The sequence below is a fragment of the Salvelinus namaycush genome, chromosome 24, assembly GCF_016432855.1.
Source record: "Salvelinus namaycush isolate Seneca chromosome 24, SaNama_1.0, whole genome shotgun sequence".
NCBI lineage: Eukaryota > Metazoa > Chordata > Actinopteri > Salmoniformes > Salmonidae > Salvelinus > Salvelinus namaycush.
In genome coordinates this window covers 10,451,304-10,469,179 of record NC_052330.1, presented here as the reverse complement: position 1 = coordinate 10,469,179, position 17,876 = coordinate 10,451,304, and the positions used below count along the sequence as shown (strand labels likewise).

General features: G+C 43.4%; 1 protein-coding gene across 1 annotated transcript in view; it reads right to left on the bottom strand.

Annotated features, from left to right (window-relative positions):
• The window catches only part of lama2 (laminin, alpha 2), a 132,608-nt gene that overhangs the window by 49,504 nt on the left and 65,228 nt on the right, over window positions 1–17,876 (bottom strand). Inside the window, exons 21-25 of the mRNA XM_038962589.1 lie at window positions 6,731–6,942; window positions 5,103–5,209; window positions 1,535–1,715; window positions 1,167–1,303; window positions 535–771 (exon numbers count right to left, since the gene is read on the bottom strand). Of these exons, the coding sequence (XP_038818517.1) occupies window positions 535–771; window positions 1,167–1,303; window positions 1,535–1,715; window positions 5,103–5,209; window positions 6,731–6,942 (874 nt within the window). The remainder of the gene's footprint in view (window positions 1–534; window positions 772–1,166; window positions 1,304–1,534; window positions 1,716–5,102; window positions 5,210–6,730; window positions 6,943–17,876) is intronic.

The window sequence follows — 17,876 nt, the reverse complement described above, 5'->3', positions numbered from 1 at the left end:
CCTCCCCCACACAGATACACACACAGACGCTACCCTGCCTGCCTGGGTTTTGTTTGCCTGGCTCTGGGTTTGTTCGACGCTGGCAACCAGGCAGAGGATGGCGACAGGCCCTATGCTGAGCCCAGATAGGGAAGGTACTAGGTAGGTACGGAGAGCTAGAGTGCTGCTGTTGAAACATAGGCTATATGGAGCAATCTACCTTAGTCACTCTAATGGGACATTTCCAGGTAATTGCAGTGAGGCTTAGAAAATACAGGCCTAGTTACGCTATGTAACTCCAAGTTTAAAATGTGAAAGTGGTAGTGAAAGCTACTTTGATAAGTCAGTGCTGGCTAGACATCAGGGAGGTGCCAGGAGAGCTGGCTTTGGTTTCTTTTGGGAGAATTTCATTGTAGTTTCTTGCTGTCATTTATTTGGAGAAGTCTGATGCAATCACTTGACACATCACCCTGTGATGAATATTCTAGGTGATAATAGTAGAGTATATAGATAGTAAATAGAGTAGACTACAATCAACTGATGGTTGTGGGTTACCTTGCAGCTGCATTGTCCAGTCCTGTCTGCACAGGCGCACACATCTTGGTCTGCATCACAGGTCTGGCTGTCTGAACCGGCCACGTTGCATTTGCAGGAAATGCATTGTGGGAAGTCCCGGTAGCCCAGCTTACACTCGCTGCACTTCTCTCCCTGGAACTGGTCCCGGCACATGCAGCAGCCTGTGTTGGGGTTACACTGCTGCGTCATTGAGCCCACCTGGTTACAGCCACAGGCCTGTGGAGGAGATTGTCAAGTATTCATAATCAATGTACCATTATATTAATCAATACCCAGTCACAAAGGGTTAATCCATCAGCTTCATATAGTAAACATTCCACTAACTTTCCACAAAGCGGGTTAAAACGTTGGCTGCAAAATTAATTATACAATTATACATATCGTCACAGCAGTAATCCCATTATGTGTTTCTCCATTAAATCTCAAAGCACTTTTGTGCGGTTTTAATTTCCATTTTGTGAATGTTCCGTACTATAAAAGTTGAAGTTATTTTGCTAAACCTTTTTAATGAGCATTTTTTATCAACAAAAGAATAGGCCTAACTTCAGGGAAGAGCCAGACAGGACCAGTGTGGAGAGGAGTGGCGTGAGATGAGGTGAAGTAAGGTGTACCTTGCAGCCCGCCATGATATCATGACCCCAGTGATTGGGGGCACATTTGTCACATCTCTCCCCCACGGTGTTGGGAGGGCAGACGCACTGTCCCGTGTTGGCATCGCAATTATTTGCCACATGGGCGCACTGGCACGCTGGGAAAGGGGCAGGAAAAACATACTCCACTCAAAACAACAGAATAGGCTCAGCACCACAACTTTCCATTAAAACGGGAAGAGAGAAAATACCCTTTTTGGTTTGAGTTCATCCAGCATTTAACATCAAGGAAAGCAAGGAAAGCAAATCTAAACAAGATGCATTCATGTATTGTATTGACCAAAAGTTATTTGCAGACATCAATCAGTTAGATGGAGGTCAATTCTTACGTGTGCAGCCACCCTCCTGGAAGTTGAAGTGTCCTGGAGCGCATCGGTCACACTTGGGCCCAGTGACACCAGGCTGGCACCGGCACTGGCCCGACTCGTCACAGTCAAAGGACTTGGACCCAAAGGAGTTACAGTTGCAGGGGACACAGACTCCAGCGGACTGAATGCCATAAGTCTGGGGCTGTGGGACAGCACATAGATACTGAGGTCATTCAGGGACTCCATAGAGCTGTCATAGACAGACATAGGGTGTTATTACCACAACAAACAAGTACAGCACACAGTGACACACCGCAAACACTGTAAAACACACAGCTCAGTACTTCAGACAACGTTTTCAAGAACACACAGCATACAATAACGTCTCTGTACGAGAAAACATTATTTGAACCGTAGTAACAATAGTAACAATTCAATTGATGGTGAGGACATACAAAATATTAGAAGTACAAAACATAATCTAATATAAACTAATTTCTCCGTGCAACCGGCAGAGGAAATGCCCATGTCTCATTATAAATGCAGCAACATGTGGTGAATAAGTAAATGGGAATTGTAGCTATAGAAGGCGATGCGACGGGGAAAGAGGCAGCCAAAGACAGATGGTTCGATATGAATCTGATTATATGAGGAGCCAACAGCTCCTGCCTGGCTGGCAATCTGCATTATTCTCCCTTCAACTGAAAGGAATGGTGACGGTGGTAGGTAGCACGCATCCCCGGGCCTCTCCCCCAGACTACCTACCCCCCCCCCCTCCGGGGAGCTCTCTCTGGGGGTGCTGGGAGTCCTGGTGGGATGCTTCCACCACCCCATGTGGATCCAGTTGTCTCGGAGGCGGGAGTGGAAATGGATGGCTGATTGATTGACAGAGAGCGGTTAGCGCCTGAGCAGCAACCAGGTGTTGTGTTAGGGATGACTGACGTCTGTGTGTGAGAAGTGCCTGCTTACTCTTGTCAGCACAGCTGAAGAATAATGCGTGTATGTGTAGCGTGTCTGTGTTTAACGTGGTTGTGTGTAATGTGGTTGTGTGTAGCGTGGTTGTGTGTAGCATGGTTCCAGCCTGGTGTGTTAGCGTTGCACACAATATGAGTGAAGTAGGCAATTATTGCCTTCATTTTGTCAGCATCAGCCCTGGCTAATTCTCACTTGAAACCTAATTTTTGTGTTTAGTAGGTTAAATTACACATTCTGTTTAACATATGTTATATACTATAGTGATCTGTTCTTGCAATTTGTAGTCTATGACATTTCAGATTTACATGTGATAATTGTTCACTAAGTAGTTTGGAGCAAACTACTTTTTATCAAAGTAACTTAAGGTAAGTAAACCATGTTTTTCTTAAGGGTAGCTTTAGTGTGGCTTTTACTTCAAGTGTGAAGTAATTGGTAGCTTGGTGCACTATATTTTCAGAGTAGCTTCCCGAACACTGCCACTGACCAAGGTGAGAAAACTGAACTTTTAAATAAGAGTTCAATTAAGATGAATGCCGTAACAAAGGCTGAATAATTAACTATCACAACGTCAAGGGCTGGCTTGATAAGTGGGAAGTATTATAAAACAACAACTTATGAAGAGATCTCACATCAATTGAAGGGTCTAGTGGGGGCTGGATTTTCCCAAGAATCCTCAATCACCTCTTTCCAATGTAGACTACTATGTGACTGAATCACACTGTGCATTAAAGTATTTCTTCAACGCCTCAAAGATTTACAATTACATCTAGCTGTACAGTACAAACGTAGGATCTTAATTGGATCACTCTTTGCTGCTGAGAATTGCATTCCTGCACCCGCAGAAAATGCAGATGAGCTTTGTGATTTACACAAATTCACTAAAAACCTGCACTAACACACAATTATATTAATAGTATTTCACTTTTCATGTTATGGACTAAAGGTTCAAATCCTGTTGCTGAAGGATTATTTTGCTGTGACAATATGGGTCAAATTAAGATCCTACATCTGTATATCTAAAGAATGCTGTTCTACACCCATACCTTATCTGCAACCAGTATATGGATATTTACATACTGTACATAATAGTTCATATACATTCATACAGTAGCCTTACAGCTAGTTCATATACGCACAATTCTAGCTCAATTAAAATATGTGTTAGTATGTGCAGCCTGTATCACACAAGGCTATTCAGTGACAGGTCCAGGTGAAACCTGAGCAGAAAGCAGAGGCTAAGAAGAGTGGAGCGCCAGGCTGTTTCACATACAGTCATTAAGGTCAGAGGCTTACTGCTGACCAGGCAATGTGTCATGTCAGCTCAGGTCAGGTTAGAGTCATGCTGTGGTCCAGCCAGTACACATCAGATCTGTTCTGTTCGGAAGATGGTGAGTGGTCAGTTGTGGTCAGTCAGAGAAGGCCTATATGGTCAGGTTTGAAGTGGGGTCAGGTTGCAGTCACATATAGTCAGGGTCTGGGCTGGACATGTTCGTTGTGGCTAGGTGAGGCAAAATTATAACTATGGACCCTGTGGGTAGGTTGGTTGGGCAGGCTTGGTTGGTGGGTGGGTGGGTGGGTGGACGGGTGGTTGGTAAGTGGGTTGGTGGTTGGTGGGTGGGTTGGTTGGTTGGGCAGGCTTGGTTGGTGGGTGGATGGGTGGGTGGGTGGGTGGATGGGTGGTTGGTGGGTGGGTTGGTGGTTGGTGGGTGGGTTGGTTGGCTGGGCAGGCTTGGTTGATGCGTGTGTGGGTGGGTGGGTGGGTGGGTGGGTGGGTGGGTGGGTGGATGGGTGGGTTGGTTGGTGGGTGGGTTGGTTGGTTGGGCAGGCTTGGTTGGTGGGTGGATGGGTGGGTGGGTGGATGGGTGGGTTGGTTGGTTGGGCAGGCTTGGTTGGTCGGTGGATGGGTGGGTGGGTGGATGGGTGGTTGGTGGGTTGGTGGTTGGTGGGTGGGTTGGTTGGCTGGGCAGGCTTGGGAAGCATCACAGCACACTAACACACTAAAACACTCCGTGCTGCAAATCTTTACTGTCTTTACCGCTGAGGTGCGGTAGGCTGCCCTGGGACAGCCCCCAGAGCGGGACGAGCCCCAGCGCTGGACCTGCTGCAGCCGGACCCTCTCTATTGGCCTGCGCGTCTCCCGACGCTCGTAACCCTGGCGACCCAGGTCGCAGCGACGGCCCACGAAGCCGGGCTTACAGATACAACGTCCCTCCAGGTCGCAGCGCTGGGACATGGCCCCTGTACGGCTGCAGGAGCACGGCTTACACACCTGCTCCTCTGCATCCCACCAACAGTTGGGCTTCATTCACCAGGAGCAGTGAGGGGCAGGAAGTTAGTTATCTGTGAATGTCTGAGGTACTGAGTATAAATGAGGTCGTCACCCTAAAACTTTGGGAAATATTTAGATGACAATATATTTGTGAAACCAAACACCGGAGTGAAAAATTGGTTAAACTTCAGACATCAGCGTTACTAATCAACAGTATCTGACGCAGTAACTGATTTGAAATGTCCCCATAGATTGTCCACCTTTTTATGGGTATCCCAATGATAAAATGACATTGTGACCGAGTTGACATGATTCGGAATGACAGCTGATACTTTGGTGACCTACCATGCACTCGTCACACTGCCGTCCCACCACATGCTGCTTGCATTGGCATTGCCCATTCTCCTGGTGGCAGACCTCCGACACAGAGCCATTGTTGTGACACTGGCAATCTGTAGACCAATGAGAGGGGTGGGGAGGAGGAGAGGGGAGGAGGGGATATCAGTTGAATGAATCAGATTTAGAATAACAAGGATCAGACTAAGTTCAGCCCCAACAAGGCCCTCTCAGATAAGAGTATGTACTGTACAGTACAACTATATCCTCTTGTTCTCTTCTGTCCTATTGCTGTGCAGTACTACTGTCTATTGTCATCAACTCATACAGAGTACACAAATCCACCCGCTTTCAGATTGCTAGACACAGGAACACATTTGCATTGTATAACCGGCTCATTATTTACTTTAAAAAGTCCTAGTGATCTGCAAGAGAAAACACAGGCACAGATGGTTTCCTATAGGACTGGTTGGAGGGGACATCTGCTTTTTTTCTGTCTTTGTACTGTGCTCAGTCGCCCACGTAAGGTTTAAAAATGCCTGCATTTATTCAATGTTTAACAGGTTGGAATGACTATGAGTTGTAAGACTCCCTTTCTCATCCTGACAGCATGGAGTCCAGATGGGATCTAAAGTGGGTCAAGTTTTTAATTCGGGCTGTCTGAGAGAAAGAGAGAACGAGTCGGGTTGATGGTTTCATCACACACTGAAACCAGCAACAAGATTACACTGTGCATCAGCCACATTATGTTGCAGAGATCTGTGACAATGATCATCAACTTGTTTTCCCTGCCACCATGATAGCACGGGCAATTTCCATCAACGACGGCCCTGTTTCTGCATTCCTAATGTTGATTACTCCATGTCCGCCCAAAATGCCCCACCGCCACTTTAATCAGTTAGGACAGCCAGACTAATCCAGCGAAAATTGATTTCTTCTCACCAACCTACTTTTTTCATTCTACAGATTTCATTAAAACGGAAGTAGTGTGTCTACCTTTTATCACTGCAGATGAAGGCAGCTATTCCATTCTATTGTAGAAGCCTATAGAGGCCTTAGCTGCATGTTTAACTATTGTGCTTTACCAGTCTAGTCTAGTCTTAATGTACTGTCAATCACTATCAATACCTCTATAATTTCTTTGTCATCTTAACATTTTGCAGCTGTATATCAAGAGTTATAAATCAATAATTAATTTGTCTATAAGCCGTGATAAGCTGTAATGCATTTTTAATTATCTTGGCATCATCGTCAAATGGGTTGTTTTGGTAAACTGAGACTAATTAGTTATCTTCATCCAGACATTATCAACGTCGCAGACTGTACTGCTGAGAACAGAGAGGCAGATGAATTATAAACTTTTATGGGGTGAGCATTGAAGTTTGTAAGTCAACACAGGTTGTTTATGTGGATTTACACAGACAGTCACCATCTGCACACATTCCCATATTCTCAAAGCCAAACATTTTCAAAGACACCGCCACATCTGGCATGCAGGCTGTCTGTCAGGCAGGAAGGCAGACAGGCAGCGCTCGCATAACATTACAGCAACACTCCACTCTTCAAAGGAGACTCAGACAGGGACAGGGGCTTTAACGTACTGCAGGCTCTGATACTTATGTACTTCTTATACTCACGTTGGCAGTTTTTGGCCTCGATGGCGTCCCCGTAGAACCCCTCGGCGCAGGTGTCGCAGGTGGTTCCCCCGTAGCCATCCCGACACCTCAGGCAGGAGCCGGTGATGGGGTCACAGCTCCGCGGTGAGGCCAGGTCCAGGTTACCGTTACACTGGCAGGGCTGGCATGAGCCCCCCTTAACCGTCGGCTGACCAAAGTAGCCATTCGAGCACCTACAGTGACCAGAGAGGAAGAGGGAAATCATGACTTATGGCTAGGGCCCTGAGTTTTACCTTACCATACTGTACGACATGACCAAGAGAAACTCTGGGCAAGTTTTTTTCTTTCCTGACCTTGTGTCCTGACCAGGAATAACCGCAGTCCCTAGTTACAATATAGCCCTATCATGACTAATTTGAGCAGGAAGGAGCGAGGGTACTGTACGTAGTGGACTGAATGATCACTGCTCAGCTATGAAGAGAATGTATTTCCCATGAGTAGAGTCACAGTATAAATGACAGAAATGGACATATGGTCACTGTGCCTCTGTTCTTTTTCAAGTCACTAGAAGGCTAAATGTCTCAGTGAAACTGGATAAAAAGCAATCACACCCAGCATGCACAGCTGTATATCACAGACACTTCAGTGTTTCATTAAAATTACTTCAATGATGAAACTGGCATCAATTATGAAATTGCCTTTTCAAACATGAACACTTAGCTTGTGTATAATTCACATATTCAGTAGGGACAATAAGGGGGCAGTAGACAGTATCATTGGCAGTCAAAACACAGAGAAATAATCTGAAAAGGCAAACGCGCAAAGCCACAGAAAATATCGCTATTCCCCCTACCAACTCTTATCTGCAATGTCCTGCTTTTCCCGCCATATATCTCCTCAGAAGCGAGTCGTGTTCTACCCTGATAAAGATATACATTCTAGTGCCTTCTTGTTAAATGGTTGCTACATTTCTTATCTCCACACCGCCCTTCTATCTGCATGATAGCAAATGGGAAAAGTAATCATTCCATATCATGCGCAGTGGATTCCTTTAGTCGCCGGAGACTTATTAATTTAATATGTTATTGCTTCCGACTGTCTTATGTGAGAAGGAGCCATTGGCGTGGAACAGTGAGTACGTGTCGGTAATTTAATTTCAACCATCAAGCGGGTGTCTTGGGGAGTCGACAGCACTAATGCAGATATCATGACCAAACATGCAAAATGTAAATAAGTACAAATTATTGAATCATTTTACTTTGGAAACTGAAAAGAAAGAGCCTCCACCCGTAACATCCTATCCCATTTCCCCAACCACACCCATCCAACATGTCTCCATCCAACCACAACCACCCACCACCCTTCACCACCTTTCCCCCTCTTAACATCCAAGGTTGCTTTTACCTCCATCCCCCTCTTAATACCACCCCTTCCCCGTGGGCCGGAAAGTATATATATATTATGGAAATAGGTATATACTGTATATATAGTTTGTATGTGTTGAGCGTTCTAGATTGTTTATTTGTATACTGAACAAAAATATGAACAATTCAAAATATTTTACTGAGTTACAGTTCATATAAGGAAATCAGTCAATTGAAATAAATAAATTAGGACCTAATCTATTGATGTCACATGACTGGGAATACAGTCATGTTGTGCGTTCTCGATGGACATTCGGGTGCTTTCGTAAATTCGCTCTGGCTATCTACTCCGATTTCAGAGCACTCTCGCCTGAGTGTACCAGAGCACAGAATAATGAATTTACAAGCGCTCAACACCCGTTGAATATGGCCGGTGTCAGTAAACATTGGCAAAAAGTGTAATGAAATTGTTTCCAGCAGTACAGTTACAGTCACCAACGCTCTGGTTAACACAAATACTGCCTAACCAGCTCTGCTAGGGTGAGTAAAATGGTCAGAGTGGTCTCATTTGTGTCTGGAAGTAGCTAGCAAGCTAGCCAATGTTAGCTTGGGTGCTTGACTGCAGTTGTAAGGCCAGAACGCTCAAATCAACCCTACTCCTTGGCCCGAATGTCCAGTGTGCGCTCCGAGAGCAAAACGGTCTGAATTTACAAACGGACAATTTGACAACGCTCATAAATGCAGCCACTCCAGAATGAATTTAAGAACACACCCAAAATCGAAAAATGTCTAACTTGTAATTTGTTATGCTAACTAGCTAGCAAGAGGTTGCATAGCAACAGCATCATCTTCCAGTAGAGAAAGCAAAGAGCAAATACACTCAACTGAAAGTTCGGTTGCACTACAATTAGGGTGTGGAAATGTTATTTCCCTTAGATATTAATTTAGAATCCTCCAATCCACTTATGCTGTAGCCTACTCTCGACCGTCACGTTGTACAGCACCATATTTTCCATTCCATCCTAACGGGAAACTCTGAGGGTTTTGTTTTTCTTGGAATAGAAACACCATAATATTAATACAATTAATTAAGCCAAATTTCTTAAAATCAATCCCATATACTATGTTATTACAAAAAAGGTTTTCAATTCTCTGGTAATGCCAATATGGAAGACTATCAAATGCTTCTCAAAGATGCCCTCTGTTGGTCAAACTAGCATAAACTTGCATTAACAGAAAAAATGGCTGACAATTAGATAACGTGCCACAGAATGCTGCAGCAGCCTGCAAGGTGTGCTGCAGTATGACACAACTTTTAAAGGAGGAACCACTGTACGCATCTGTTGGTCACAGATACCTTAAAAAAAAGGTAGAGGCGTGGATCAGAAAACCAGACAGTATCTGGTGTGACCACCATTTGCCTCATGCAGCGCGACACATCTCCTTTGCATAGAGTTGATCAGGTTGTTGATTGTGGCCTGTGGAATGTTGTTCAACTCCTCTTCAATGGCTGTGTGAAGTTGCTGGATATTGCCTGTTGTATACGTTGGTCCAGAGCATCCTATACATGCTCAATGGGTGACATGTCTGGTGAGTATGCATTTATATTTTTGCAGTGTGATGCATAAGTAAAACTACTTTAAAGTACTACTTAAGTAGTTTTTTGGGGTATCTGTACTTTACTTCACTATTTATATTTTCACAACTTTTACTTCAATACATTCCTAAAGAAAATAATGTACTTTTTACTCCATACATTTTCCCTGACACCCAAAAGTATGTTACATTTTGAATGCTTAGCAGGACAGGAAAATGGTTAAACTCACGCATTTATCAAAAGAACATCCCTGGTCATCCCTACTGCTTCTGATCTGGAGGACTCACTAAACACAAATGCTTCGTTTGTAAATTATGTCTGCGTGTTGTAGTGTGCCCCTGGCTATCTGTAAATAAAATTAAATTGTGCCATCTGGTTTGCTTAATATAAACAATTTGAAATGTTTTATACTTGTACTTTTACTTTTGATACTTAAGTATATTTAAAACCAAATACTTATAGACTTTTACTCAAGTAGTATTTTACAGGGTGACTTTCACTTTTACTTGAGTCATTTTCCATTAGGGTATCTTTACTTTTACTCAAGTATGACAATTGGGTACTTTTTCCACCACTGTATTTTTGTTCAGTGTATGTGTTGGGCTTTAGCTGAGATTATTCTTTACAGAGTCAAGTACATTTGTCCAGGCCTCAATTGTACCTTGACTAGCACCATTCATTCTCGCTGTCGACAATTCTAATGTTACAACGTCTAATAATAACTGCATCCACTGGCAAATTGGGAGAGAGTGAGGTGATTGCCATCTAAGAGCCAGCATATTTTTTTTTGCGGCAATGCTGCCTGCCAGCTGTAATGATCTCTGATTGATTGAGAGATTCAAGAAGCTGTCATTATCCCTATTCCCACTACAGGATATGAAGGAGAGTCTGAGGAGCCGGGTGATGAAAGAGAATTCTACTTTTCAATTCACAGTATGGCCTTGCCTTACCTTTCGTTGTGGCTGGCAAAACAACATTCTTGGTCCGCAGCTCAAATTGACCATAAATATCACAGTAGCCGCTAGACAGTAAGCACAAACCATTCAACAAAAACATATTACACTATTGAATAACGCAGCCAAACCATATTACACTCTTGAATAATGCAACAGTTCAAAGGCATGAAGGCCTATGTGCAGAAAATGAAAGGGATTCAATTCTTGTCTGTAGGCTACATACATTAGGCTACATACATTAGGCTACAAAAGCACAGAGCTGCTGTAACACCATGTCTTCATCAAGTAACGTTAGCCTATCAAAACATTTCATGCATGCAAAAGTGTGTAAACATATAGGAGGTCCCGTGAAAAAAATAAAGATCCCCGAATGTCACGGTATAATTTGCACTGGTTCTGATCAACATATTTCATGCTAGTCTGTCACGTATACTCCCTCTCCGGCACTCGAGGTCACCAGGCTGCTCATTATTACGCACACCTGTCACCATCGTTACGCGCACCAGCGCCTCATCAGACTCACCTGGACTCCATCACCTGCCTGATTACCTTCCCTACATATGTCACTCCCTTTGGTTCTTTCCCTAGGCATTATTGTTTCTGTTCCAGTGTTTCATGTCTGTACGCTACCCGTGTTTTTTGTTTTGGTCTATATTCATTTATTTATTAAATACACTCTCTGAACTTGCTTCCCGACTACCCAGCGTACACGTTACATAGTCTGGGTGCTGAGATTCGATGCATGCAAACTTTACACTGCACACGTATACTGAGTGTACCAAACATTAGGAACACCTTCCTAAAATTGAGTTGGACCCCTTTTTGCCTAGGAACAGGCTCAATTCGTCGGGGCATGGACTCTACAAGGTGTTGAAAGTGTTCCACAGGGATGCTGGCCCATGTTGACTCCAATGCTTCCCACAGTTGTGTCAAGTTGGCAGGATGTACTTTGAGTGGTGGACCATTCTTGATACACACAGGAAACTGCTGAGTGTGAAAAACCCAGCAGTGTTGCAGTTCTTGACACACTCAAACATGTGCCCCTGGCACCAACTAACATGCCCCGTTCAAAGGCACTTAAATATTTTGTCTCGCCCTTTCACCCTCTGAATGGCACACATACACAATCCATGTCTCAATTGTCTCAAGGCTTAAATATCCTTATTTAACCTGTCTTCCCCCCGTCATCTACACTGTTTGAAGTGGATTTAACAGGTGACATCAATAAGGGATCATAGCTTTCACCTGGATTCACCTGGTCAGTCTATGTCATGGGAAAAGCAGGTGTTCCTAATGTTTTGTATACACAGTGTATTTCTCTGTACACTTGTAACTTCATGCATAATAACCATTCTACTGTTTACATGGACCCAGATGGCTAGGACGCTACACCACAGCCATACGTTAAGCAGTGAGCTTTACTCTTGTAACGAGTAAAAATAGGGAAATATGAAATGTAAAATGAACCTTTCTTACCATTTATATGGATTATGATTATAAAGATGTCATCCAGTATATAATCCACCATGATCTCATTATATAGATAGTCCAGAGGTGGGCAATCATTTTGGCTCGAGGGCCACATTGGGATAAAAAAGCGCTGCACAGTTGTTTTTTTTTCACTGAACGATTTGTTGGTCAAAAGCAATTTGCGGGCCAGAAAAAGGGCAGTTATTTGAAAATATATATGTCCGATATAATTTATATAAATATATAGGTCAATTATAATTTATATAAATATATAGGTCCATATTATAATTTATATAAATATATAGGTCCATTACAATTTATATAAATATATAGGTCCATTACAATTTATATAAATATATAGGTCCATTATAATTTATATAAATATATAGGTCCATTATAATTTCAACATCCTTTCTATCTAGTTGTAGACATTCAAGAGTGACCTGGAGTGTTTTTTAACCCAAAATAATAATCCTCCCCACCTCCCCGGGCTGTATGTTGCCCACGCCTGAGATAGGCCTACTGTATATTCTGTATTTCCCTGACGACTCAAACTGAATTCTTCCACTGCTCTATGTTCGCTACATACTTCAGTCTGAGACTGCCGTTATTGATGTAATTTGTGGTGACGTCAAAACGAGGGCTGTTGTACTAAACAAAGTCATCATCGATTTAATCATCTCTAACCAATCAGTATCAAAGCCAATTATGCATTTCTAAAAGGCAGCTTTACCCACGTGAGTTCTGACTCTGGTCCAGCAACAAATCGGTTTCTGGGACCAATCAGAATGGTTAGAATGTGTTTGAGTTCTAGAAATAGTCAGGGAGGTACTCAGATTCAGGCTCATTGCAGAGAAAAAACTATCGTCCGTGGGCATGGCGTAGCGTTTGGTCGGAGAAAGGAGTTTGGGTAGCTAGGCAACTACGTCATGTCCGCTAAGAAAACTCCTATTACCCACATCCAACTCAGTCCAGTCCAGTTGGGTCTGTGGTTCCTGACTGGGTGAGGGTGAGGGGGCTATTCCTGACCAAATGTGCCCTCTGATGTATTTACACACCCATGAAATCTCCCTGGCAGCCTGGCCGCCCTGCTCTCTCAGACAGACAAGAAGGGTCCGTCTTAGACACTGATGTCTCCCGCCAGGTGTCTGCCTTCCCTATCTATAAATACATCTGCAGCTTTTCCTCTTGGCTCCAAGAAGACGCCTTTAAAACAGGAAACATTCTCACCCCAGCCTGGCAACGCACACCGCTCTATCTGTCAGGCCCTGGTGGATCAGGTATCCATGCCCACTCGCTGCCAAACTAAACGTAAACGCTAAAATGTTTCAAGGAGCTCAGAGGCTCAGACATAGAATAGGCACAGGATTGGAGGTCTGTGTCTATCAATCGAAAGCAGAGTCTGTGTCTCTCTATCTTTTCATCAGCCAAGCTTATGTTGTGTATTCTCATCGACAGCTTCCCTCTGTTCGCCTGGCCACTCAGATCAGCTTCCAGAAAATGTGAAGTGAAACCTCTTTCCCTGCTCTAGCTGGCTGATTCCTCAGGATAGACTCTTCTTCCCAAATCAATAATCTTATTACTGGAAACTCTGCACTTGATTGGGAGAATGTACTCCTGGCCCCTGCAGAACGTCTTCCCAGGAAGGAGAGACCTCTTCACACGCCTCTTTTAGCTTCGACTGCCAATTTGTTTCCAGGAATTGCAGTAGTTTGACGGCACTGAGGAGAAAGCTATTATTACCAACTAACCCTCCTTGGTGCTGCAGCAGGGCACTTGTTATCAGGCAGACAATGCTCCAATTCCAGAGTTCAGTTCACTCTCACTAGACTAGAGAGAGGTACCGTAGGTCCAGGTGTGGAGAGGGACATTATGAGAGCCCACCTCTGTAATGTCCTTCACTTCACCATTTCTCAGAGAGCTCCTGGGAGAGAAGCCGGGCCCCGGGGCCCCCTTCACAGGCAGCCATGATAGATGAGGCCCCATCCTGTCTGTCTGTAGCGTAAATGAGCTCCTGTCCCCCATGTCCCCCGTATGGCCCGCAGAACCCAAATCCGTCCTCACCCCACCTCTTGCTTTATAGATCAAGAGAAGAGCAGAGCGGGCAATCTGCAAGGCAGCGCAGCACAGGGATGGCATGAGTGCCCACAGCAGCCTGTCTCCATCTGTCAGAGGGTATGGGTCAAAGAGAGGGGTGTTGCCTCACCCCATCCCCTTGACAGTTTTCTGACTCTAAGCCCTGCGGCAGTGCCATAAGGCCTACCATCAAACCCACACCTACCACACAGCAAGTAGAAATACCAACAATCCACCCCTCTGTCTCTCAGAGAGAGAGAGAGAGAGAGAGAGAGAGAGAGAGAGAGAGAGAGAGAGAGAGAGAGAGAGAGAGAGAGAGAGAGAGAGAGAGAGAGAGAGAGAGAGAGAGAGAGAGAGAGAGAGAGAGAGAGAGAGAGAGAGAGAGAGAGAGAGAGAGAGAGAGAGAGAGAGAGAGAGAGAGAGAGAGAGAGAGAACTGATGCATTTATGTCGCAAATGAAATTAAGAGACCTCAGAACAGAACTGCGGGCACCGACTACTAAGTGATCAATCTTTCCGCTGGTCCAGAGAGGCTGGTCCTTTGTCTACTGATGCCTCTGGGAAAGATCCCACCGCTCTGAAACATCAACTAAACCCATCTGTATTCTCCACGCTTTTATGAGTGGCTTTCATAGGCACACAGTACCATATGGCAACCGAACTGAACAGACAAACCAGAAAAGACCACAGTGGCATATGGGCTGCTTTTGAAATGCATGTGTAATGAATAACAAACAAAGAAATGCACTAGCCACCAGTGTGAGAACCATACATCATCTAAAACTGCCAATAGTCATGAGCATAATCAAATCAGAAGATATCCATTTAATTAAATGAAATACAAGACTAATTATGGTCAATCTATAACCTATTGACACAGTTCTCTCTTCATGCGGATTACATCTGTCCTCTTGCACAGCATCACATACCGAACATAGACCTACAATGCATTCGGTAAGTATAGACCCTTTGACTTTTTCCACATTTTGTTGCGTTACAGACTAATTCGAAAATTGATTAAATAAAACAATTCCCTCAGCAATCTACACAAAATACCCCATAACGACAAAGCGAAAACAGGTTTTTAGACATGTTTGCAAATTTATAAAAAAGTATTCTGACCCTTTGCTCTGAGATATGAAATTGAGCTCAGGTGTATCTGTTTCCATTTGATCATCCTTGAGATGTTTCTATAACTTGATTGGAGTCAACTCTTTCCAAATCATGTCCAATCAATGGAATCTACCACAAGTTAACTCCAATCAAGTTATAGAAACATCTCAAGGATGATCTATGGAAAGAGATGCATCTGAGCTCAATTTCAAGTCTTACAGTACCAGTCAAAAGTTTAAACACCTACTCATTCAAGAGTTCTTCTTTATTTTTACTATTTTCTACATTGTAGAATATCAGTGAAGACATCAACATGATGAAATAACACATATGGAATCATGTAGTAACCAAAAAAGTGTTATATTTTATATTCCTCAAAGTAGCCACCTTTTGCCTTGATGACAGTTATGAACACTCTTGGCATTCTCTCAACCAGCTTAATGAGGAATGCTTTTTCAACAGTCTTGAATGAGTTCCCACATATGCTGAGCACTTGTTGGCTGCTTTTCCTTCACTCTGCGGTCCAACTCATCCCAAACCATCTTAATTGGGTTGAGGTTGGGTGATTGTGGAGGCCAGGTCATCTGATGCAGCACTCCATCACTCTCCTTCTTGGTCAAATAGCTCTTACACAGCCTGGAGGTGTGTTTTGGGTCATTATCCGGTTGAAAAACAAATGATAGTCCCACTAAGCGCAAACCAGATGGGATGGTGTATCGCTGCAGACTGCTGTGGTAGCCATGCTGGTTAAGTGTGCCTTGAATTCTAAATAAATCACAGACAGTGTCACCAGCAAAGCACCCCCACAACATCACACCTCCTCCTCCATTCTTCACTGTGGGAACCACATATGCGGAGATCATCCGTTCACCGCAAAGACACGGCGGTTGGAACCAAAAATCTTAAATTTGGACTCATATGACCAAAGGACAGATTTCCACCGGTCTAATGTCTATTGCTCGTGTTTCTTGGCCCAAGCAAGTCTCTTCTTCTTATTGGTGTCCTTTAGTAGTGGTTTCTTTGCAGCAATTCGACCATGAAGGCCTGATTCACGTAGTCTTGTAACGGTATTCCTCCTCCTCTACAACCGAAGAGGAGGAGTAGTGATTGAACCAAGGCGCAGCGGGTTGTGATGACATATTTATTTACAGAAAAGACGAAAAACACGAACTTCACTATAAACTAACAAAACAACAAAACGGAGTAGACAAACCTGGACATGCGAACTTACATAAAACGCAGAACTCACGAACAGGAAAATGACTACACAAAAGACCGAACTTACAAACAAACCGAACAGTCCCGTATGGTGCGACAAACACTGACACAGGAGACAACCACCCACAACGAACACTGTGAAACAACCTACCTAAATATGACTCTCAATTAGAGGAAACGCCAAACACCTGCCTCTAATTGAGAGCCATACCAGGCAACCCTTAAACCAACATAGAAACAGAAAACATAGAATACCCACCCAAACTCACGTCCTGACCAACTAACACATACAACAAACTAACAGAAATAGGTCAGGAACGTGACAAGTCTCCTCTGAACAATTGATGTTGAGATGTGTCTGTTACATGAACTCTGTGAAGCATTTATTTGGGCTGCAATCTGAGGTGCAGTTAACTCTAATGAATTTATCCTCTGCATAAGAGGTAACTCTGAGTCTTCCATTCCTGTGGCGGTCCTCATGAGAGCCAGTTTCATAATAGCGCTTGATGGTTTTTGCCGCCGCACTTGAAGAATCTTTCAAAGATCTTGACATTTTCTGGATTGACTGACATTCATGTCTTAAATTAATGATGGGCTGTCATTACTCTGCTTATTTGAGCTGTTCTTGCCATAATATGGACTTTGTCTTTTACCAAATAGGGCTATCTTCTGTATACCTTGTCACAACACAACTGAAAATATATTTTGATTTGTTGAACACTTTCTTGGTTACTACATGATTCCATATGTGTTATTTCATAGTTTTGATGTATTCACTAATATTCTACAATGTAGAAAATAGTAAACATACAGAAAAACCCTGGAATGAGTAGGTGTGTCCAAACTTTTGACTGGTACTGTATGTAAATAAGTTATTTCTGTTTTTTATTTTTAATACATTTGCAAACATTTCTAAAAACCTGTTTTCGCTTTGTCGTCATGGGGTATTGTGTGTAGATTGCTGACGAAAACATTTATTTAATCCATTTTAGAATAAGGCTATAACGCAACAAAATGTGGAAAAAGTCAAAGGGTCTGAATACTTTCTGAACGCACTGTACATACAAAAAGACATTCACATTTCTCAGAGAGAGTTGTCGACAACCCATTGAAGAAATAGGTAATCTACCAATACCAAACAGCAGGTAACAAAGGACACTGAACCTCTCACACCGAGTAAAGTCAACCGGACTGCAGCTGTGTTATGACTGTGGTAGTATTGTTATGACTGTGGTAGTATTACTATGACGGTGGTAGTATTGTTATGACTGTGGCAGTATTGTTATGACTGTGGTAATATTGTTATGACTGTGGTTGTATTACTATGACGGTGGTAATATTGTTATGACTGTGCTAGTATTGTTATGGCTGTGG